General features: G+C 53.1%; 2 protein-coding genes across 2 annotated transcripts; one reads left to right on the forward strand and one right to left on the reverse strand.

The window, feature by feature from the left end:
• The first annotated feature begins 612 nt into the window (after nt 1-612).
• Nucleotides 613-8,363, forward strand: SERINC3 (serine incorporator 3). The gene is made up of 10 exons (XM_054173688.1): nt 613-688; nt 1,309-1,470; nt 1,913-2,106; nt 3,251-3,330; nt 4,021-4,158; nt 4,971-5,140; nt 5,838-5,928; nt 6,330-6,507; nt 6,854-7,081; nt 7,758-8,363. The coding sequence occupies exons 1-10, from the start codon at nt 650-652 to the stop codon at nt 7,894-7,896; spliced, it is 1,419 nt and encodes a 472-aa protein (XP_054029663.1). The 5' UTR covers nt 613-649; the 3' UTR covers nt 7,897-8,363.
• A 1,571-nt stretch (nt 8,364-9,934) lies between these two features.
• TTPAL (alpha tocopherol transfer protein like) lies at nt 9,935-18,785 on the reverse strand. The gene is made up of 4 exons (XM_009908609.2): nt 18,339-18,785; nt 16,842-17,035; nt 14,369-14,479; nt 9,935-13,165 (listed from the first exon to the last, which is right to left on the reverse strand). The coding sequence occupies exons 1-4, from the start codon at nt 18,775-18,777 to the stop codon at nt 12,890-12,892; spliced, it is 1,020 nt and encodes a 339-aa protein (XP_009906911.1). The 5' UTR covers nt 18,778-18,785; the 3' UTR covers nt 9,935-12,889.
• Nucleotides 18,786-22,560: the final 3,775 nt, after the last annotated feature.

The following is a 22,560-nucleotide window of genomic DNA, read 5'->3' on the forward strand; positions in this document are numbered from 1 at the left end:
ATCCCGATTGTCGCGGCCTCTCCGGTGAGGTCGGTGCCTCAGCAGTGACGCGTGTGTCGCTCAGACAGCTTCAAGGCACCCTCTGCACGGACATGACGCCTGCCACCGCGCCCGGTAACGCCTTGTCCCCTTTGGAACCCGAAGGGGTCAGCTGTACCCTTGCGGATGGCTCACAGGACGTGCCAGGGCGCCTGACGGGCTGCTGGCGCTCAGGGGCAGGGAAAAGCGACGTGTTCTGCCCCAAACCCCGTGCGTGAGGGGGCGGCCCGGTGCCAGGGCCGGTGCCAACACCGGCGGCAGCCGCACCCACCGCCATGCTGCCCGCGCTGCTGCCAGGGCAACGGCCGAGCGGCAGGGAGGAGTCGAGCAGCCTCGCTCATTGGCTGTCCCGCCGCAGGAACCAATCAGCGTCCCCGCTCCTCTCCTCGGGGAAGGCGGAAATAGTTCCGTAAACAACCGTCTCCCTCCCGCGCTCTTCGCCGGCTCTCTTGCCAGCGCGTCGCTCCATCCTGCCTTCTCATTGGCCGTCGAGCACGCCAGCATGGCGAGACGAGCCAATGAGCGGCGGCTGCCCTAGACGGTGGCCTGAGGACGCCGCGGGGTGGGGGCGGAAGCAGGAAGCGGCCGGAGGGGCCTCGGTGGCGGAACCATGGGAGCGGCTTTGGGGGTCTGTTCGTTGGCCAGCTGGGTGAGTGGCGTGGCGTGGCGTGGCCAGCACTGGGGGTTTGTTCGTTGAGCAGCGGGGTGAGTGGCGGGGCGGCACCGGAGGTTTGTTAGTTGGGTGCCGGGCGAGTGGCCGCCAGCCAGCCCAAAGCTCCCTCTTCCTGCCCGGGGTGGGGTGCTTTTGCGGGGGGCCACGGGAGCGGTACTCTGTTGGTTCCCCTCCCGCGGATCGTGGTCCTGGTGCCGCCGGCTCCGGGAGCCGCTTCAGCTTCTCGAGGCAGAACAGGCGCCGGGCTGTAGCTATCCCGCTGCTTCCCGGGGGCACAGGGCTCGTATGACCGCCAGGCGTGTGGCCAGCAGGCGGGGCTTGCCCTTGCGAGGCCATGTCGGTGTCTTCGGGACCGCGGCCTGGCCGCTGCCAGGCATAGACCTCCGGGAACAGAGCCCGGCCTGATAAGGCAGATTATCTACGGGTGGCTCGCAACACGCTGTCAGTCAGAAATGGCGATTAAGCGGTTTATCGGTGTCGTCCAGCAGGGAATGGAGCGTCCCTACATGGAGCTCCGGTTTTCCTCTCTCGTTGTCGTTGAACACCCAGTGTCAGCTGCGAGGGGCATGCCCTAACTGTGTCTGTGTGCCCTTCAGATCCCCTGTTTGTGCAGCGGTGCCTCGTGTTTGCTGTGCCGATGTTGTCCCAACAGCAAGAATTCCACAGTGACTCGTCTTATCTATGCCTTCCTCCTCCTCCTCAGTACTGCTCTTGCCTGCATTATGCTGGCACCAGGGATGGAAGAGCAGCTGAAAAAGGTATGAAGGGGGGAAAAAACCTCTAACTGCTTGCAACACCATTACTTGTGCCAGGGAGCATTGATTCTTTACTTGGAATGGATTGCATGAGAGATATGGACACCCCAATGGGCCTCATCCCCTGCTTTAAGGAGCAGCCTGCACAGAATGGCTCTTGGCTGAAACAGACAATTTAGTGAATGTACATTTTTTTAAATGCAGCTCCTGCTTTCTGACACTTGACCAGACCTGGAGGCTGCCAGTTGCTGCCAGAGCCCTGCTGCTGTGATATCTTAATCTTCCTGAATGCTTTTAGTGATAACATGGGGAAAGGCTGAGCAGAAGGTCTTTTGTTATCAGGTCTGCCAGAAGAGCACTGACTGAGAGCTTTAGCTGCTGGAGCCTAAAGAATGTAACTTGCAAATGCAGGTGTAAGTTGACAACTAAATGTGCCTTTCCCCAGATACCTGGATTTTGTGAGGAGGGCCTTCACACTCGGATACCCTACATGGATGGCTTCGTCAGCTGCGATGTGTTCGTGGGCTACAGGGCTGTCTATCGAATCAGCTTTGCCATGGCTGTGTTCTTCTTCCTCTTCTCTCTGCTCATGATAGCAGTGAAAACAAGCAATGATCCCCGAGCTGCTGTGCACAATGGGTAGGTGGGAGCCAGCCCTGGCCTTCCAGCTTCATTCCTCTCTCCCGTTTCCTTGCTGAACTCGGGGGCGGATGGTTTGTGCATGCAGGGACAGCCTTGAGATTGTTCCGAACTGAAGGCAGAGTAATGCTCCAGTCTGCCACAATGTTTCCAACTTTCACAGAATCACAGAATGTTAGGGATTAAAAGGGACCTCCAGAGATCAAGGCCAGCCCCCCTGCCAAAACGTACTCCACAAAGGAATGCATCCAGGCAGGTTTTGAAAGTCTCCAGAGGAGGAGACTCCATAACCTCTCTGGGTGCCCTGATAGTGCCCCCCAGGTTAGGTAACCAAAGGACAGTGCTCTGGGTACCTGCAGTACTCCCACAGACTGGATTGCAGCTGTATTGCCAGCCTGGTGGTGACTCTGGGGCTCACTGGTCACTCACTAGGCCAGTTGGACTCAGTAAGCCAGCAGGAACTGGTTTCTGAGCCAGTGATGTAACTGGGTTAGTTCTAGGCTAGATGGCTTTGTTATCATAAGAGTCCTTTAATTTCAAGGGCATCTTTGGAGGTCATAAGATCCAGTCACCTGGTTAGAGCAGGACCAAAGTGGAGCAGGTTGCTCAGGGTCTTGTTAGTTGAGTTGTGAATATCCCAAAGGATGGGGATGCTTTGGCCTCTCTAGGCAACTTGTGAGTGTTCTGCCACATCTAGGTGTAGTTTTTGCTGCTTGTGTATGTTGCCTTTTACACTTCCACCTTGCACCTGCAAGAAGAATCTGGGTTTGTTGTCTTTACACCTTTCTTTTAGGCAGTTGAAAACAGCAACCAGGTCTCCCTCCTCCCTTGCCCAAGCTGAGCAGTGCAGAGCCAGCCTTCTTCCCAGGGGTGAGCTGCTGGCTCATGCTCCGTTTGCTGGAGCAGGAGCTCCTCTTCTAGCAGAGCTTTCAGCCAGTCTGTCTCAGCTGCTTGGGGCTTTTCTGTCCCAGGTGCAATGCCTTTGTTGAACTTCAGAGGTTCTGCTCCTCCCCCTGGCTTGGTGAACATCTTCATCTGGAATGCCACTTTGTATTGGTTACACTGTGGGTGCAGGGTGAGCTGCCTGCATGCCTGCTGCATGCAGAGCCAGCCCAGGGCTTTCAGCTTCCCTCTTCTTTTACAGGTTCTGGTTCTTCAAAATTGCTGCCATCGTGGCTCTCATGGTTGGGGCCTTTTACATTCCTGAAGGGCCTTTCACGAGAGGTACAGTTCAGAAATCGTCATGGAAGTCTCTTTAATAAGCTTATTTCATTGGCCTACCAGGCTGGAGCTGTGCTAGTGAAAATTAACCTGCTGGGAGACACAGATTCTGCCCTGCTTCTCAAGACTGTCTTGGTTCAGCCAGTGTTTTGGGTGAGCACCTGAAGTTATGGCAGGGAGCAATCTCTTCTCAAGTGCTGGGTGTTAGTAATGTGGTGCTTGTGGCACAATCACTGCTGGGCTGAAATCTTCTGGCACTCTTGGGAGGCAGCTCAGAACACTGACAAGTACTAAGTAATTCCCTAAATCTCTGAAAAACGTGGGCAAGGAACTTTTGCTGTCTGGCCACATCACAGCAAGCTGAGAGGGTTGTTGATCCTCAAAGCAGTGCGGCACAATGGCACTTCTGTCCCACAGCTGTCCCCTTTTGCATTTGTGCTGAAAACACCTTGGGCTAAATGATCTCATGCTGAGCCTGAGCAGCACAGGCTGCTCAACTGAGTAACTAGGGCTCTCCACAGGCTTCTGCAGGGTGGAGGGCAGAGGGATGAACAGCAGCTGCTTTTCAGAAAGCAGTTTCAGGCTTTCTCCTTATTTGGCTGCAGAATAAATAGGAGCTTTTTGTTTTATTTTAAAGTGGGCTAGCATGCAGATGCTGAACTCTAACCCTGTTGTTCTTGCACCCTTTCCTAGCTTGGTTTGTCATTGGTGTTTTTGGAGCCTTCTTCTTCATTCTTATCCAGTTGGTGCTGCTTGTGGACTTTGCTCACTCCTGGAATGAGAGCTGGGTTGAGAGAATGGAGGAAGGAAATGCTAAATGCTGGTATGCAGGTAGGAGCTTTCACCTGGAAAGGTGTTTTTTTGTTCTGCTGGCCAGTACTCTGCAGATCACTCACTAGTTTGCAAACATACCTGGAGTTACACTCCAGAGTCTGCTTGAGGCACTGCTGTAAACACTTGCAGTTAGCATCTGCAGTGTTGCTTTTCTGTCATGAAATAAAATGCAGACTACTCTGGGCTCATGATGAGCAGGTCTGACAGTCACAGCAGACACCACCTGGCTGGTTTGCAGTGCAAGTGCAGCAGGAGGAGCCTGGATCTCTTCAAATCATCTTTGCCACCTCCTCTACTGAGGCCCTCAGGAAGTCAGTTGTGTTGGTTGACAGTGGCTGCAGGACAGCACAAAGCTGACCACTGACAAAGTGCTACTTGCTGTGCTGCTTTGCTCATAGCTACAAATCCTTTAGCAGCATTCTGGGGCTCCTTACAAAGAAGGGAGCAGATTGGAATGCAAATGGTTGGCCTCTAGCATGCAAGGGGGAATTCAGAGCTCAGAGACAGCCTGTGAGGAGTGTGCAGAAAGCACTCTTTGTGGCACTGTGGCTTGACACCAGTTAAACGAAGTAAACTGCTGCTGAAAGGCAGGTCTGACTGCCCTGGTGTGAGCTACCCTGCCTTTGCTGTGAGCTACCCTGCTTAGTGAGCCAGAGCAGGACTTCAGCTATACCTAACAGATGTACACTCTGCTGGGCTGGTGTCCTGCAGCAGACTTCCAAGGGAGGAAGAGGAAGGCTGTCCTTGAGTGGGAACTGCTCAGTAACTCAGCTCACACTGCCTGTGTAACTCTGTTCTTCTCCCTGCAGCTCTGCTCTCCTGCACAGGCTTGTTCTATGCCTTGTCTCTGGTTTTTCTTGTGCTCTTCTGCATCTTCTACACGAAGCCTGATGGTTGCACCGAGAACAAGATCTTCATAAGCATTAATGTGATCCTCTGCATTGCTGTCTCCATTGTCTCTGTCCTTCCAAAAGTTCAGGTATGGTTTTGCTCTGCTGTTCTCTTCTGACACACAAAGCAGGGAGGCAAGAAGGGATGCAGCACAGATTCAGTCAGATGTAAGAACTGCAACATTCAGACTTGTCAGGGCTGTGCAAGGTGGGAACATCTTCAGAAAGCATTTTGCTCTGGAAGGAGTGCACTGGGTCCTGCCTTGCTTCCTGGAAGCAGGCTTGGTGTTTTGTGCCAGTCTCATTTTGGACCTTTTCCAAGTGGAGAATTGCTGGAGTGGTTTCAGTGGGGAAGGCTCTGGCAGAATGGAGAAACCCATCAGGAAAAAGCAAAATAAGCTGAGAATTTGCTAGCTTAATGCTGTGGCCTGGAAGTGATGGGGAAGCCTGTTTCATAGGAGAGGAAGCTTGCATGTTGCTTGGTTCTGAACTGGTGTTGCTCCAATAAGCCTCATGCTTATGAAACTGTAAGCTGGGATTAACTCAGAACCCATAACCAAGGTCCTGGCCACAGAAGAACTCAACTTGGCCTGCTTGTTCCTTCCATGTCTGAGCTGCTCACTGCATGAATGGGATTGTACTAAGGATTGTTTTCTGGTCTTTGAAGCACAGAAAAAAGCCTCATGCAGACTGATGGTTTTCATGATTGCTGAATAGCATAAAACTGTCCAAGGAGAGGTGGACCTTGCCCTTTTGACCTTGCCTTGCTCCTGTGTCTTTGAACAGGAGCATCAGCCCCGCTCTGGCCTCCTCCAGTCCTCAGTCATCACCCTCTACACCATGTACCTCACCTGGGCAGCCATGTCCAACGAGCCTGGTAAGCAGCTGGGCAGCATCCTTTGGTGTGAGAGCAGCAGCTGCTGGTGGGGGCTGGACCTGTCTCAGATCTGTGTGCACCACTGATCTGACAGATCAAATCCAGTGAGAAGTAAAGCTGACTTCAGTGCAACTATGAAATTGCCTCTTTCCAGACCTAAACTGGTCTGGGTATTGGGGAGGGAAAGAATCCCAGTGCCAGGGTGTTCTGATTTTATCTGTGTTTCTGTTTATTGTACCCTTGCACAGCTCACAGGAAGGAAAAATATCCATGCCCTTGCTGCCTCTAGGCAATCAGAGATCAGCATTGCAAGGGAATGAAAAACTGGAAGCTTCCCTGTCACCTTCCCTTAGCCAAGTGCTGGCAAAGCTCCCTCTCTAACCTACCTCAATCCCTTTCAGAACGAAGCTGTAACCCAAGTTTGCTGAACATCATCACCCAGATAGCTACACCCACAGCCGTGCCAGAGAACACCACTGTGGTGCCTGCCACCCCAGCTCCACCCAAGTCCCTGCAGTGGTGGGATGCCCAGAGTGTTGTTGGATTGGTTATCTTTGTCCTTTGCCTCTTGTACTCCAGGTAGGACCTGAGCTGCTAGCACCTGCCAAACAGTTGGGCTTTGGCTGCCTTTTGGTGTCTGAAGCTGGGTCTAGTGAAAAACACTCGGGCATAACCATGGAGCTGTTAGAGCAGGTCCAGAGGAGGCCGTGAAGATGATCAGAGGGCTGGAACACCTCTGCTGAGAGGGTTGGGGTTGTTCAGTCTGGAGCAGGCTCCAGGGAGACCTTAAGAGCAGCCTTCCAGGATTTGAAGGGGGCTACAAGAAGAGCTGGGGAGGGACTTTTTTTACCCAGACTTTGACTGTGGTCCTTTGGTGACTGAGGCAGGAGCTTTGAACTGTGCCCACCTTTGTGTTGCACCGCAGCATTCGCTCCTCGAGCCACAGCCAGGTGAGCAAGCTGACCCTGTCTGGCAGTGACAGTGCCATGCTGGAGGACACTGCAGCGCTGGGCCCGGGGCCCGCTGAGGACGGAGACGTTCGGCGCGTCACGGATAACGAGAGGGAGGGAGTCCAGTACAGCTACACCTTCTTCCACTTCATGCTCTTTCTGGCCTCCCTTTACATCATGATGACACTCACCAACTGGTACAGGTAAAAGCAGGACAGCAGCCTTGGGACCTGTGTGTCAGCTACTGTTCCTGGGGGACAGGAGGCTGCTGCCCAGCTGGCTCAAGTGCTGTCCCCGGGCCAGCTGCACTCCCCTTGTGCCTTCCTGAGTTTGTGTGGCTGAATTGAGAGGTGAAAAGGCAGCAGCTGTGGTCTTGGTGAACTGTTTCACAGCTAGATCCTTCAGAGAGGCCAGGAGCAGGAAGGAGAGGTAGGAAATTGGGTTAAAGTGGCCTGGTAAGCTTGTCAGTGGCCAGCTTGATGTTACTGCCTCTCTACCCTGGGAAAGATGTGCCACATGTGTCACTTAGAGTGTTCCCTGGATCTGCTGAGAGCACTTGGACAGATCTCTGCAGCTTGTACCTCCTTTCCCTAGGACTGCCACAGGGTAGAGATGAGCAAATGCACTTGCAGAGCAGCAGGGCTCTGTGCAGAGCTTGCTCAGCAGCACCAGGCTGAGTTCAGGCCTGGGTATCAAGAGCAAGAAGCCTGTGAAGGAGCCACAGGAATTGACTGGTTTAGTTGTCTCACTGTGCTCCCACAAAGGCTGTTACACTGGATTGTCCCAAATGATTGTCCTACCTTTGGATTAGCATGAGAGGTAGCAGGAAATTGTGGATGGTTTAATTAATATCTACTGCCTGCCTTCTTTTCCTTCTAGCCCTGATGCAGATTTTAAGACGATGACGAGTAAGTGGCCAGCAGTGTGGGTGAAGATAACCTCCAGCTGGCTTTGTCTGCTTCTCTATGTTTGGACCTTAGTGGCTCCTCTTGTCCTTACTAACAGGGACTTCAGTTAAACTGCACCTCTCTGAGTTTACAGAGGTGGGGAACTCATTGCTGAAAGCCAAAACGCTGATGCATTGCTTTAGTTTCACCGTGGTCCTGTTCCTTACGTCCACACTAACCTGCAAGGGTAGAGCTGTGTGCTGCCTAATGCTTGAGAGGGACCCAAGCTGCCTCCAGTTACCTCTCTAGTTTAACCTTCAGTTATGGTTATGTTATTGCTGCAGTTACCAAGTTCACTACAGCTGTGCTGTCACAGCACAGGAGAAGAATCTCTCTTCTGTCCAGTAGCCACAGCCCTTCCAGTGACTCAAAGTAACCTTGACCTAACCAGTTCACCTGCTTTAAAGATCTCTCCTAGCCAGCAGCGCTGGTTGCTAACACTTCAGTTCCTGCAAGTCAAACCATGCTGCTTGATGTCTACATTCCAGTCCCAAAGCGTGTTTAAATTTCACTGACTTCCCTCTGTGTTGGCAAAAAACCCCAACCACCCCAAAACCTTATTCCTTACTGCAAGAACACAACTTTTGAGCCTGACAAACTGGTTAAGCTCCAGTTCCCTGTGAGAACAAACTTGCCCTCCGAGGCAACTTCTATGCTAACTTCTTTTAGTGTTGTTTGCCAAAGCTCAGTGGGAAGTGTATGACAAACAGCTCACTGGTGGCAAGCCAGAGCTGCTGGTGGATTTCTCTTGTCTGATATGCTTACAGAAATGTACACAGTGAGTAGTGGCACAGAGGCATTTTGCACTGTAACCTCCTTTTTTGAATAAAGAGCTCTAACTACTGAAACTGGCCCAGCCTGTTGGCAGGGGGTAAGCAGCAGCAGTTGTTGTTCTCCAACACAAAACACTGCCTAGAGTGGTTCAAATCCTGCCTAGGGGGGCGGAGAGGATGTGACTGCAGCTTTTCTCCATGCAGCAACCAAGTCACAATGTAGTTCTTCAGAAACAAAGAGAAGGGCAAGGAGGCTGGGGAGAGGCCTTGAGCACAGCCCCACAAGGAGAGGCTGAGGGAGCTGGGATTGTTCAGCCTGGAGAAGAGGAAGCTCAGGGGAGACTTTATGGCTCTCTACAACTACCTGAAGGGTGGTTGTGGCCAGGAGGGGGTTGGTCTCTTCTCCCAGGCAACCAGCACAAGAACAAGAGGACACAGTCTCAAGCTGTGCCAGGAGAAGTTTAGGCTGGAGGTGAGGAGAAAGTTCTTCACAGAGAGAGTTGTTAGCCACTGGAATGTGCTGCCCAGGGAGGTGGTGGAGTCCCCATCCCTGGAGGTGTTCAAGAGGGGATTGGATGTGGCACTTGGTGCCATGGTTCAGTAGTCAGGAGATGTTGGGTGACAGGTTGGACTTGATGATCTTTGAGGTCTTTTCCAACCTTGTTGATTCTATGAACTTGCAGGTGGTTCTCTGTCCAATCTTACTCCTTGGAAGGTGCTCAGGTGCAGTTATGCAGTGCAGTGTGGCTCCCTTCCCTAACCTGTGTCTGATGTGGGACGCAGCAGCTGTCACCGTTGGGTCCTACAGTACCATACCCCCAAGAGGACACCGGACAACCCTTTCAAAGGTGGAGCTGTTACACTGTATTTAATCACCCAGTCATGCATCAGAAAGTTGCACACTTTGGCCACTCCCCTTTTATAAAATGCAATACAAAAATAAATTCTGTCAAAATCAGACCTCCAGGGAACCACCCAGCACCTCTAGGCCCACACACGACAGAAGGGTTGAGCGACACCGGGGTTAGCTCATGCCAAAATGAGATTGAACCCAAAAAACCCCCAACAAACACTTCAGCCAGCTCCTGCCAACACCTCAGGGTTTGCAGGACCCCCCTGCAGGAGCAGAAATTCAAGTACTGTGCTGCTACAGGACGCAGCTCCCCACTTGATGCCAAAAGCCAGGGCTGCCCAGTGCAGCTCTGCTGTCTTTCCTTACTCCCTGTTGGATTGGGCAGGGCTGGCTGCTGCACTGGGCAAGGCAGCTGCCCCCTGGAGCAGAGATTTCAAGTGGCAAACAAGAAAAGAGTTTTAGTGCTGGTGGGGGGGGAAAGAATTAACAACAACAACAAGAAGGCAAAACAAATCAACCCCAAAAGCCCAGCCTGGGTGCTTTTCCTACCTGTTCGCTCACCTTGCAGACAAGGAGATTCTCTACTGCAGACCAGTGCTTGCTTCCCTTATTTGCCATCAGCAATGCTGGGAGCAAAGGGATTGCCTTGCTTTTTCAGTGCTAAAGCTCTGAGAGCCTTTCTCAGCTCAGCAGACAGAGCTGTGCTTTGTTAGGCAAGGCAAGCACTAGTTACAAACCTAAAGAGGGTTAGAGCTACAGCTCAGGAAACCTGCAGCTCTGAGTTCCAAGGCCAAGAAGGAGCAAATGAGGAGGAACAGTTAGATGCTTGCTAAAGATAGGCCTGGCTTACTTCAAGTATCTTGATATCAACTGCCCAGCAGCCAGCTTGAAGAAAGAGAACTCCTGGAGGCATAGCAGAAGCTCTCGGCACTGGTAACAGAGCCTTACCTATTTTGGTTAACTCATAGGCATTATTCTTAGCTTCTCTGGGAGCAGAGGAGAGCAGGGGAGGGAGAGCTGAGTCTGGTTTGCCTGCTGCTTAAGGCATGCAAGAGAATAGAAAAGCCTGAAGGAGGATTTTGTTTCTGTGGAGGGTCCTCAGCCTTCTGCTCAGCACCACTGGATTTACTTCTTTTTGAAGGGCACTGAACTGAATCTCAAGTATTCAAACCTCCTTCTCCAGCAGTTACACAACATCCAGGTAGCTGCTCTTAAGAGCTTAAACTCTCCAAATACCCCTTCAGACCCTGCAGCACAGCAAGGAAAGAGGCCTTCACCTCAAGGAAACATGGCCCAGCCTGGTTTTACCTTTTTATCTGTACTTTGTGGCTGGAATGAAGAGGCACTGAACCACCATGAACACCACTCTGTGTCCAAACTGGGGACAGCCACTTGCCTTTCTAAGTCCTGGTGCTGTGTGCTACTGTCTTGCTGGGTGGCACAAAGAACTGAACTACCTCTCAGCAGAACATGCAGCACATTCTGGTCAGAAAGGAGGAAGTGGCTGGCAACACTCTGACCTTGTTTTAAGCAGATGAAAATGGCAGTGGTTAGGTTTTCTTCACCCCACACTAAAGGTTAACAGCTGTCAAAAAGGAGTAAGAATTTACTTCTAGAGGTTGGAAAAATCAGATGCTTTCACTGAGGAAAATTTGTCTTTTCCCCCCTTTAATCCAAACCAGTTCAAGCAATGAGTTCCTTGCTCCCACAGATTCTGCACTGCCTCCCAGAAGAACACTTCAGCTTTGGGTTTACCCTGTTTTACCCCGAGGTGACAGGTAGGGCATTTGCTTCTCCCTAGTTCCAGGATGAGGTCTGCTGCCAGGTCAGGGAGTCAGAGTGTAAAGGAGTGTCCTTCTGGCAGGGCAGGCAGGCTGCATGGGGACTGAGAGGAAGAGACATTCTGAGCAAGAGTTTGGCACCTGGGAAAGTGAATGTCTGAGATCCTCCAGATGCTTCACAGAAACATAACTGGTACCAGAACCACACTTGGCACTGAGTAGAGATTTCAGCCTCAGAAGGTGCTCTAGAGAGAAGTCCCCAGTTGGAAGGAATGTTCTTTTTCACCAAGAGTGAGACATTCCCCCTTGGAGTACTGGGGTGTGCTGTGCTGCTCCTAGGGGGGTTCCCATCTCCACACCATCACAGTGCAGGAAAACGTGCAAAGAGTGCTGAGAGTTAGGTTCTGCTTAAGACCAAACAGACTGAGCCTGGGAGGTGGGAACAGCTTAGACACAGGTATCTTACCCTGACTGGACACCAGAGCCTTGGTTCTGTCTCTAGACAAAGACCTAGAAGCACAGGCACAGGAGCTACAGGTCAGTATTACAGAGACCATTCAAGTCTAAGTTCATACAGGAACAGGACAGCTAAAGACAAAGGAGGTCAGAGAACAAGAGAACAAAGCTGTAACAACTCACAAGGAGCACAGTGAACAAAATGCTACAGGAGCAGGAGACTGCAGAATGTGCTTGCAAAGAGCCTGCCTGCCTTTGGTTCCACAGCCAAACTACCCAGAGACCCCAGCTGGAGCAGCACCTCGCTGCCTTACCTCAGCTACTGCCCTCTGTCCCTTGTGTGCCAACTGCTACTGCTGTGAGGGACTCACCCAGCTCCTCTTCACAACCAGCTGAGGAAAAGAACTCAGAGTGGGGAGGTGGCTGACACAGCTCCTTCTTCCTTGGTCCTGACCCTCAGTATTTGAAGCTCTTAACTGATCAAAAGCCTTAGTGCTTGATCTGAACAACTCCTGTTTGCTGAAAATTAAGTTCCATCTGTTTATAACCAGCCCTGGCACAGCTACTGCAGCAGTGGATCCACCAGTTAAGAGTTGCTCCTGCTGTGCAGACATTGCAGAGGTTATCTCCACTCTGATACTCTGAAGAAGGAAGTTTTGCTCTGTATCAATCTGAGAGGAATATTCCTGGAGCTATTTCAGAAGTGCCAAGTGACAGAGGACAGGCCAAGTCACACCTGCACATTTTCAGGCAGCCTTCACTGACACAACTACCTTTGGCAGGCTTCAGAACTACCTTTGGCAGGGTTCAGAACTACCTTTTGCCTTGGATTACTGCTGTTTGCAGAAGGGGTAGGGAACACACGGTCACAAAGTACATCAGCAGTGTCCCTTCTCACTTGTGTGGAGAGAAGCTAAGAGGCTGTCAATCCTACATCCTGCAGTGGGGCTTTTTCTTCATGCTTGCCACAGGGCCAGTTTGCATCAGTCACTGATGAGCCTCAAGTGCTCTGCTGTGCTCTCTGCCTTTCTCCTCCTTGCGCTCTGCCCTGCCCCCTTGTGCCCTGCTCAGCTTCCTTTGGTTCAGTGTAAAGTGCCTCAGCGGCCTGTCCCCAAGCTGCAGGCTCAGGAGTAAGGCAGAGTTCCCACGGCCACCTCTGGGAGCAGCTCTGGGCTGTGCTGGAAGCTCGGGAGCTGCCTGGCTAGTAGCAGTAGTAGAGCTGGGCCTTCATGCCTCGCAGGGAGTCATCACACTGCTTCTCCTCAGCATCCCCACTCACAAGCATCTCCTGGGGAGTGCTCTCACATGGGAGGACCAGCTGGGAGAAGTCATGCAGGAAGTCCTCTTCAGAGGCCAGCAGCAGCTCATTCCAGGCAGAGATGTCCAGCTTCCCTGCAGTGCCACCATACTCCTCAGGAAGGATCATGGGAGGAATGTTTTGGTGAAGGGAATTTAAATCACAGCCATGAAGAAAAAACTAAAGAAGAGAACAAAAAGTTAGCTTTAGCAGCACTTACCAAAGACTCTGCAGCTAACAAACTGATCTTGAGCTGAAGAGCACAGCTCAGATGGGATCTTTATCAGCAGCAGACAACACCGGGCAGGTGCAGTTAGGCACAGCAGGGACAGAAGCCTTGAGGTGATCTAAGGCTAGAACAGCTTAAACCCCAGCAAGAACCTGGATGTTTGCTAGTCTGTGCCAAGGTTCCACACTCAGCTAAAAGGACTGCAAGTACTTATGGAGAAAAGCATCATCCTCTGCAGCTACAGCTGGGCCTAGGGAGGGATCCCTCTGCCAGGGAGAAGAGCAAGGAAAGGGCACCACAGATTTCCTGTGCCAGTACCTCATAAACAAAGTGTTACTTCCCAGGTGATCTAATCCCAGGGATGGAATCAATGTCCAGCCACACAGCCTAGGATTAAAGTCCCATATTAATGCTGGGCCTATGCTAAAGTCCTCAAAGCTTCTCTCTCATGAGGCATTTTCCCTGCAGGCTCATTTGGCAAAGTGAAAGCAGGAAGGACCACTCAGAGCAAGTAAATGGCCCCAATGTTTTTCTAGCAAGGAAATTTTCAGTGGTTTTTACTTGCAGTGGCCATGCCAGGAGCTTAGAAACACTGAAGAGCTAATGGAGCCTCATCCCTGGAGGCTTTAAGGCCAGGCTGGGTGTGGCTCTGAGCAACCTGATCTAGTGTGAGATATTCCTTCCCATGGCAGGGGGGTTGGAACTAGATGATCCTTGAGGTCCCTTCCAACCCTAACAATTCACAGAATCACCCAGGTTGGAAAAGACCTCAGACATCATCAAGTCCAACCTATTACCTAATACCTAACATCTCCTGACAACTAAACTATGGCTCCAAGTGCCACATCCAGTCCTTTCTGGAACGCCTCCAGGGATGGGGACTCCACCACCTCCCTGGGCAGCACATCCCAATGGCCAATCACTCTTTATAGGAAGAACTTTCTCAACTCCAGCCTAAACCTCCCCTGGTGCAGCTTGAGACTGTGTCCTCTTGTTCTGGTGCTGCTTGCCTGGGAGAAGAGACCAACCCCCACCTGCCTACAACCTCCCTTCAGGGAGTTGTAGAGAGCAAGAAGGTCTGCCCTGAGCCTCCTCTTCTCCAGGCTAAACAATTCAATGATTCCAAGTGCTGTGGAAATGCCACAGCCCCTTACCCGGTTTGCGATCTTCTCCTTCAGGAAGGGTTTGATGATGGCAAAAATGCCTTTGAATATCCGAGGCTCATTGATGATGTTCACAGCTTTGATCCGAATGGGGAACCCATCCTGCAGGGTAAAGAAGGGGTTTAGAATCATAGGATCAATAAGGTTGGAAGAGACCTCAAAGATCATCAACTCCAACCTGTCACCCAACACCTCATGACTGCTTAACCGTGGCACCAAGTGCCACATCCAATCCCCTCTTGAACACCTCCAGGGATCAGGACTCCACCACCTCCCTGGTCAGCACATTCCAGTGGCTAACAGCTCTCTCTGTGAAGAACTTTCTCCTCACCTCCAGCCTAAACTTCCCCTGGCACAGCTTGAGACTGTGTCCTCTTGTTCTTGTGCTGGTTGCCTGGGAGAAGAGACCAACTCCCTCCTGGCTACAACCTCCCTTCAGGGAGCTGTCGACAGCAATTAATGCAGTGGAAAAACCCATTTGCCAGCTTCCTCTTAAAATCCCCCCAGACTGCCTGCCAGCACCATCCCACCAGCTCCCAAACCTCCACCTGAGCAACCAACACCAACCACAGCACTAACAGAAATGCAGCTTGTCACAGGGAACACCCTTGGACACCCCAGGAGGCATGGAAGAATACACTGCTGTCAGTGAAGCTGCATCTCTGCTGTGCTGCTTCACCTTCCCTGACAGAGACACCTAAGGGATGGCTGCCTTCAATTCCCACCACTCATGAGGGCACAAAGTGAGGAGCCCTCCTTCTGAAGAGTACACCGTGCTGAGACAGAGCAGTTCTGACTGTGCCAAAGGACAAGATTTGGTCCCAAGATGTGTTTTTGTACAAGGAGAAAACTCTGATCCCATTCTTTTCCTGCCATTCCAGCTGTTTGCTTAACTGGAAAGAGAAGCAGGCTCTGCTGCCAACACAACACACAGCATCTCCATATCCTGACAGTTCAAACCAAGTTATTGAAGGGAATCCTGCTGGAAATGTATCTGCAGAAACATTTTCCCAAGGCAGAAGCTCCTCAGCACCAGGGAAGGCCTCATGTGGCACAGTGAAGTTTCTTTCCCTTCTAGCCAGCTCCACAGATACGAAGCAAGCAGCTCTTGGAGTGGCAAGCAGATGAGGTGCACTGCAGGAGACTCCTCATGGATGTTTGCTCATTTCCACCAGAGCTGCAGCTCAGCCAGGCTGATGCAACATGTTCAGACCCACCCCACAGCTTCGTGACCTTCACCTAGTTCAGCTTTTGTTCAGCTGTCACTAAGTCCAGCAGGACACCCAGCACTTTATTTGTGCAAATATGGGCTCAGTTAAGAGACACCTTTGGAGCACAGCTTAAGGAGCAAGCCCTTACACAGGCCCCCATAAACTCTGACTTCATCACCATTAGCTCTCCTGACTCCCCCTATCTCTCCCCTCACAGATACAGGAACAAACATAACCAGCTCAGGCCAGAATGAATCCCCTCAAGAGCAGTCTTCCCAATGCCACTGCTTCAGGTAGTGGGACACCAAGTAAAGCCCTCAGACCTTTCTGCCACTTTGGCCAGCTTTCTCCTCACTCCTTTCACCTTCCCCTTTTGTACCACTCCACTTGTGCTTACCACTTTCCTCCCAAACACCTAGCTGGAGATCCTTTTCATTGCTGCCTCTTTTGCAGCCCCCTGTGCTGAAGCAGCCTCCCTTCCTTCAGGGACTGGAAGGGAATTCTCCTCACACCACACACCCCTCTGAAGTCCTCTCTGCAAAACGTTTGCAGCAGTACCTGCATTTACCCAGTGGGCAGCTCCACCTGGGCTGGCAGGAGCCACTCCTCAGCAACACAGGGTCTGCTCTGCCTGCAGTTCCCTGCTCTCCCCCACCACACCTAGCAGAGCTACTTTAACTGTTCCAACTCAAAGTTTGCATTTCAAATGCAAGCTTAGTTTTAGGGATCGAAAACAGGGCAAGTGAGGTAAGTTAGCAAAGGTGTGAGAAACTCGTTGGGCAGAGACCTGTTTTAACTCTGCCAGGAGAAGCCAGGGTGGTTAAGTTTCTGGTGACACAGTCAAGAACTCGAGACACAGCAACAGTCATTTACAATCACAGAATTATCAGGGTTGGAAGGGACCTCAAGGCTCAGCCAGTTCCAACCCCTCCCTGCCATGGCCAGGGACACCTCACACTAGAGCAGGTTGCCCAGAGCCACATCCAGCCTGGCCTTAAAAACCTCCAGGGATGAGGCTTCCACCACTTCCCTGGGCAACCTGTGCCAGGCTCTCACCACCCTCAAGGGGAAGAACTTCTTCCTAATATCCAAGCTGAATCTCCCCATTTCTAGTTTTGCTCCATCCCCCCCAGTTCTGTCACTCCCTGACACCCTAAAAAGTCCCTCCCCAGCTCTCCTGTAGGCCCCTTCAGATACTGGCAATGCAGAAGGTACAATGCACAAGGTTAGTTTCCCACCAGTTCAGGTCTTACCTGAAGAATTCCAATGACTTTTTTGGCTACAAAAGGACCAAAATGAGAGGCCTTAGACAAGCTGACTCCTTTGTAGTCTGCCAGGATTACAATTCCATTCACCTGGGTCTCTTCAGACTGAATGAGCTTTTCTAAGGTCAAGTATATGGCACGAATGTTCTCAGTGATTGGGTACTGGCTGGGGCTCCATCTGTCTGAGGATACAAACATGGATGGTAAGTTGGAGAGGAAACAGAAGCTAGCAACACACATTCCAAGCCCTGCTTCTCTGTTTGCCTGGACTCTTAAAAGTTAGTTTCTACCAGCCACAGTACTAGCTCAGAGCAGCCTTTCTTAAGGGTTAAATGGCAACTCATGTTTACTTCAGGGAGCACAGGCAATGGTTTCAAGAATCCCTTTCTCCACCCAGCACAGAAGCAGTTTCAGCTGAGAAAGCAAGCAGGTAAATGGAAAAGAGAACGAAGGAAAAGAAATGCACAGCAAGCCTGGCAGCACCAAAAGCACCCCCAAGGCTCTGACTGCTCACCCAGGAGTCAAAGCCACAGGCTCCTTTCCACTCACTGTCAAAACAAGTGACAAGTTCCTAGCTGTGGGCCAGCAGCCCTGTTGCAGTTGGGGTTACCACACATTATTTTGTCTTGCATCAACAAAGACTGCAGGAGCCTAAACTGCCACACCACCTCACTGCCTGTCATTGTGACACAGCTGCAGTTGCTGCTGGCAGCAAGATCACAGGCTCACAGGATGTTAACAGTTGGAAGGGACCTCCTGAGATCATTGAGTCCAACCCCCTGCCAGGGCAGGACCACAGAATCCACTGCAGGTCACACAGGAACACATCCAGATGGGGCTGGAAAGGCTCCAGAGAAGGAGACTCCAGAATCTCTCTGGGCAGCCTGTTCCAGTGCTCTGTGACCCTCACAGTGAAGAAGTCCCTCCTCATGTTGAAGTGGAACCTCCTGTGCTGGAGTTTCTATCCATGACCCCTTGTCCTATCACAGGGTGCAACTGAGCAGAGCCTGTGCCTGTCCCCTCCCTCTTGACCCCCAGCCCTCAGATATTGATAGACATTTATTAAATCCCCTCTCAAGTCTTCTCCTCTCCAGACCAACCAGCCCCAGGTCTCTCAGCCTCTCCTCAGCAGGCAGTGCTCCAGTCCCTTCATCATCCTCATAGCCTTCTGCTGGACTCTAAGTAGATTCCTGTCCCTCTTGAACTGGAAAGCCCACAAGTGGATGCAATACTCCAGGTGAGGTCTCCCCAGGGCAGAGTGGGAGGAGAACCTCCCACTACCTGCTGGCCACACTCCTCTCAATGCACCCCAGAGCAAGTGCTTTAATGCTGGCTAACACCAAACACGTCCCTTCACCCTTCCAATGTCACAGAGATCCCAGGTCCCCTCTGTAAGTCACCACTGCTCAGACAAGAGCAGGAGAAAGAGCTCTGGCCCAGCCTAGCCTGCAGCTGGGGAGCCAGGACCCCTCTGCGCTTCAGTACCTGGGCGGATGCAGACGACGTGGCGTCCCTCGGGGTCGCGGTGAGGCAGCACGGTGACAAAGCCTGACTCCAGGACAGGCTTTATTGCAGATGGCCTCAGGTTGCTGAAGACCTCAGGCCAGCTCCTCCTGCAGCTGTGGTAATTCACCAGCAGCTGCAGCGCTCGGTCGTAATCAAACTTCCTGGCTCTGAGGAACCTCAGCAGGAAGGCATCGTCCAGGCAGGTGCCCAGGGAGGGGTAGTCCTTGCACACCATGTCTCGCAGGGCCTGCACATCACGGAGCCTCCACTCAGGCTTCTCCTGGAGCTCCTCCCGGGCTTTGGTGACCAGGTCAGGCGACAGGGAGCAAACGTACTTGGGCCGAGCTGGCGCGAGCTCGGTGTCCGACGGAGAGCCCGCTGACGGACTGGTCCTGGTGCAGTCGCTGTCTCCGGACATGGCGCGGCAGGGACCTGCCAAAACCCAAGTGCTGCAGGTGACTAACAGCCCCAGGGACTCACAAGTAGGTTCATCACTTCCTGCAACCCCATTTCCCATCTAAAGAGGCTGCTCTTCCAAGCAGCAGCCCTGCAGCCTCAGCATTCAAACCCTGGAATTCTCTGCCCGGTGGTCTGAAGAGCAAGGCTCTCTAATCCTAGAATCACAGAATCACCCAGGTTGGAAAAGACCTCAGAGAGCATCAAGTCCAACCTATTACCTAATACCTAACACCCCCTGACAACTAAACCATGGCTCCAAGTGCCACATCCAATCCTTTCTGGAACACCTCCACAGATGGGGACTCCACCACCTCCCTGGGCAGCACATTCCAATGGCCAATCACTCTTTCCGGGAGGAACTTTTTCCTCACCTCAAGCCCTTCTCCTCACCTCCAGCCTAAACTTCCCCTGGCACAGCTTGAGACTGTGTCCTCTTGTTCTGCCACTGGTTGCCTGGGAGAAGAGACCAACCCCCACCCACCTACAACCTCCTTTCAGGAAGCTGTAGAGAGCAAGAAGGTCTCCCCTGAGCCTCCTCTTCTCCAGGCTAAACAACCCCAGCTCCCTCAATCAATTTATCCTGCAAAATACTTTGGGTGAAACTCTGACAAGTGCAAACAATTAAAATGCAGAATGACACAGCTTCATTGCAAACCACACAGCTTCAGTTCCTTAACATTTCCTATGTCCAGCTGAAAGCAAAGCAAACACAACCCAGTTCGGCAGGATTCTCACACTGGCCCTGAGAAAGTCTCCCAGCTGAGGCCAGCCAGCCAGCAGTTTCCTTCCCCTTCTCTGGCCAACGTGCATCACTCAGCATGGCTGCCCACAAGAAGGCTTGGAGCGATTCAGGTATGTAAGAAAAGGCTGCAACTGACAGACTGGATGAGCAGGTCAGAAAAGCCAAGAGTCCTGTGCCAGCACTGCAGGGTATGAGGGTTGGGTGAATCTACTTTTTAATTTGCTGACAATATTTCTGAGCTGGGAGCTGGATCTTCAAATCCAGTAGAAAGTGAACAGAGATGAGTGAAAAAAATCATTCAGTTAAGAGCTTGGTGTTCTTCCTGTAGCTTGACTTGGGACTGAAAGGGTAAAAATCTGCCTTGTTTTGGTATTTTTAGCTACTTCCATTCAGAGTCACTCACAGCACACTACACCACACCTGGGTGCAACACCTGCCTGGCAGAATAAGACCTGTCCCACATAACCAGTTTCTTCCTGTAGTGACAGCTGGATTGCTCCTATCTGCCACACCTTCCCCAGGCTCCTCAGGGCATGTCTTGGGGTACAGAAATTGCTCACAGGGATGTGCTGCACCGTGCTACAGCCTGGGCTGTGCAGGACCCAGATCCTTGGTCCCTGCTCTCACAGGGCAGGGCAGAATCCTGCCAGTGCTCTGGGCACCAAGGTGGGCAGAGGGCAAGAAGGCATCCTCAGTTCCACACCCCACAGCCCCTCGGCTCCACCATCACCCCACACAAACCCCACAGCCCTCGGCTCCACCATCACCCCACACACACCCCACAGCCCTCGGCTCCACCATCACCCCACACACACCTCTCACAGCCCCCCGGCTCCACCATCACCCCACACAAACCCCACAGCCCCCCGGCTCCACCATCACCCCACACACCCCACAGCCCCCCGGCTCCACCATCACCCCACACATACCCCACAGCCCTCGGCTCCACCATCACCCCACACACACCCCTCACAGCCCCTCGGCTCCACCATCACCCCACACACACCCCTCACAGCCCCCCGGCTCCACCATCACCCCCCACACACCCCACAGCCCCTCGGCTCCACCATCACCCCCCACACACCCCACAGCCCCTCGGCTCCACCATCACCCCACACACACCCCACAGCCCCTCGGCTCCACCATCACCCCACACACACCCCTCAGCCCCTCGGCTCCACCATCACCCCACACACACCCCTCACAGCCCCCCGGCTCCACCATCACCCCACACACACCCCTCACAGCCCCTCGGCTCCACCATCACCCCACACACACCCCACAGCCCTCGGCTCCACCATCACCCCACACACACCCCACAGCCCTCGGCTCCACCATCACCCCACACACACCCCTCACAGCCCCCCGGCTCCACCATCACCCCACACACCCCTCACAGCCCCTCGGCTCCACCATCACCCCACACACACCCCACAGCCCCTCGGCTCCACCATCACCCCACACACACCCCACAGCCCCTCGGCTCCACCATCACCCCACACACCCCTCACAGCCCCCCGGCTCCACCATCACCCCACACACACCCCACAGCCCCTCGGGTCCACCATCACCCCACACACACCCCACAGCCCCTCGGCTCCACCACCACCCCACACACCCCCCACAGCTCCCCGGCTCCACCATCACCCCCCAGACACCCCCTCACAGCTCCCCGGCTCCAGCATCCCGCCGCACCCCGGCCCCACCTTACCGGAACGCTCCGGCTGCGCAGCGCCGTCTCCAGGCAGCGGCGCCCCGGAAGCGCAGCGTCCTGCCGGAAGTGACGCGGCGGCCCGGAAGTGACGCCCCCGCGGCGTAGGCGCGATGGCGCCGGGGCTGTCAGCGTGGCTGCGGGTTTCGGTCACGGTGCTCCCCGGGGGCAGCGGTTCCCGCTAGCCCCCTGCCCCTGTAAGTGGCCGGTGCGAGCGGCTGGGCCTTGGGCCGCCCGTGCGGTTTCCCCGCTTGGCCTTGGGCAGAATACGCAGGGTTACCCCCGCCCCGCCTCTGCTCCCAGCGCAGTGCGGCGGGAGCGAGCCGCGGGAGCGCGGCGTGGGGACGCCTCTGCCCTTCAGTTCAACCTCGTCCGCTTTCATAACCACATTTCACCGCCTCCAGCCGGGAGCCACAAAGGCACAATTAGATCTCTATTGGATATATAATTCCTCTGTGGAGCTGACCCTTGAGAGCAGGAGCTTCTCCCAGGCAACCAGCACCAGAACAAGGGGACACAGTCTCAAGTTGTGCCAGGGGAGGTTTAGACTCGAGGTGAGGAAAAAGTTCTTCACTGAGCGAGTCATTCGTCATTGGAATGGGCTGCCCAGGGAGGTGGTGGAGTCGCCGTCCCTGGAGGTGTTCAAGGGGAGATTGGACGTGGCACTTGCTGACATGATCTAGTTGTGAGGTCTGTTGGAACAGGTTGGACTTGATGATCCTTGGGGTCTCTTCCAACCTTAGTTACTGTGATACTGTGAGTGCTCAGGCTCAGCCCTTCAGGGTCTCTGCCCGCCCGAGCTGTGCCTTCCTGCCCTGTGTGGCACAGGCTGGGGGCTTTGAAACAGCAGCGATCGGGAGAAAGGCGGCCGGGAGCAGGGCCATAGCACCACCTGCGGGCCCCGGAACCGCTCCTGCCAGCCACTTGGGAAATTGCCTAATCAGAGCTAGGGGAGCCTCCGACCAGGTCCAAGCAAGGGATGGGAACAGGACCCAAGACGTGTGCTAGCTATAGCCTGGATTTAAAAGCCAAGAGAAAGGCTAAGAACTAAATGCTAATAAAGGGAGATATAATTTTTTAACGTGTGTTTTGATTTTTGAGAGGTGAGAAAAGCACATCTCAGGCGTGCAGGTGGTTGTGCTCCATCTCTCTGCATGGAAGTTGTAGACTCGATGCATTAAAAAGGGTTCACATTAAAAAGGGAGGGGGCACAAGTCACACATTGGACGACACTAATCAATGGGCACAGAGTCAGACGGCAAAACGGGGTCAGCATCCTGCTGGGGGCC

The sequence above is a fragment of the Dryobates pubescens genome, chromosome 26 (genome assembly GCF_014839835.1).
Source record: "Dryobates pubescens isolate bDryPub1 chromosome 26, bDryPub1.pri, whole genome shotgun sequence".
Taxonomy (NCBI): Eukaryota; Metazoa; Chordata; class Aves; order Piciformes; family Picidae; genus Dryobates; species Dryobates pubescens.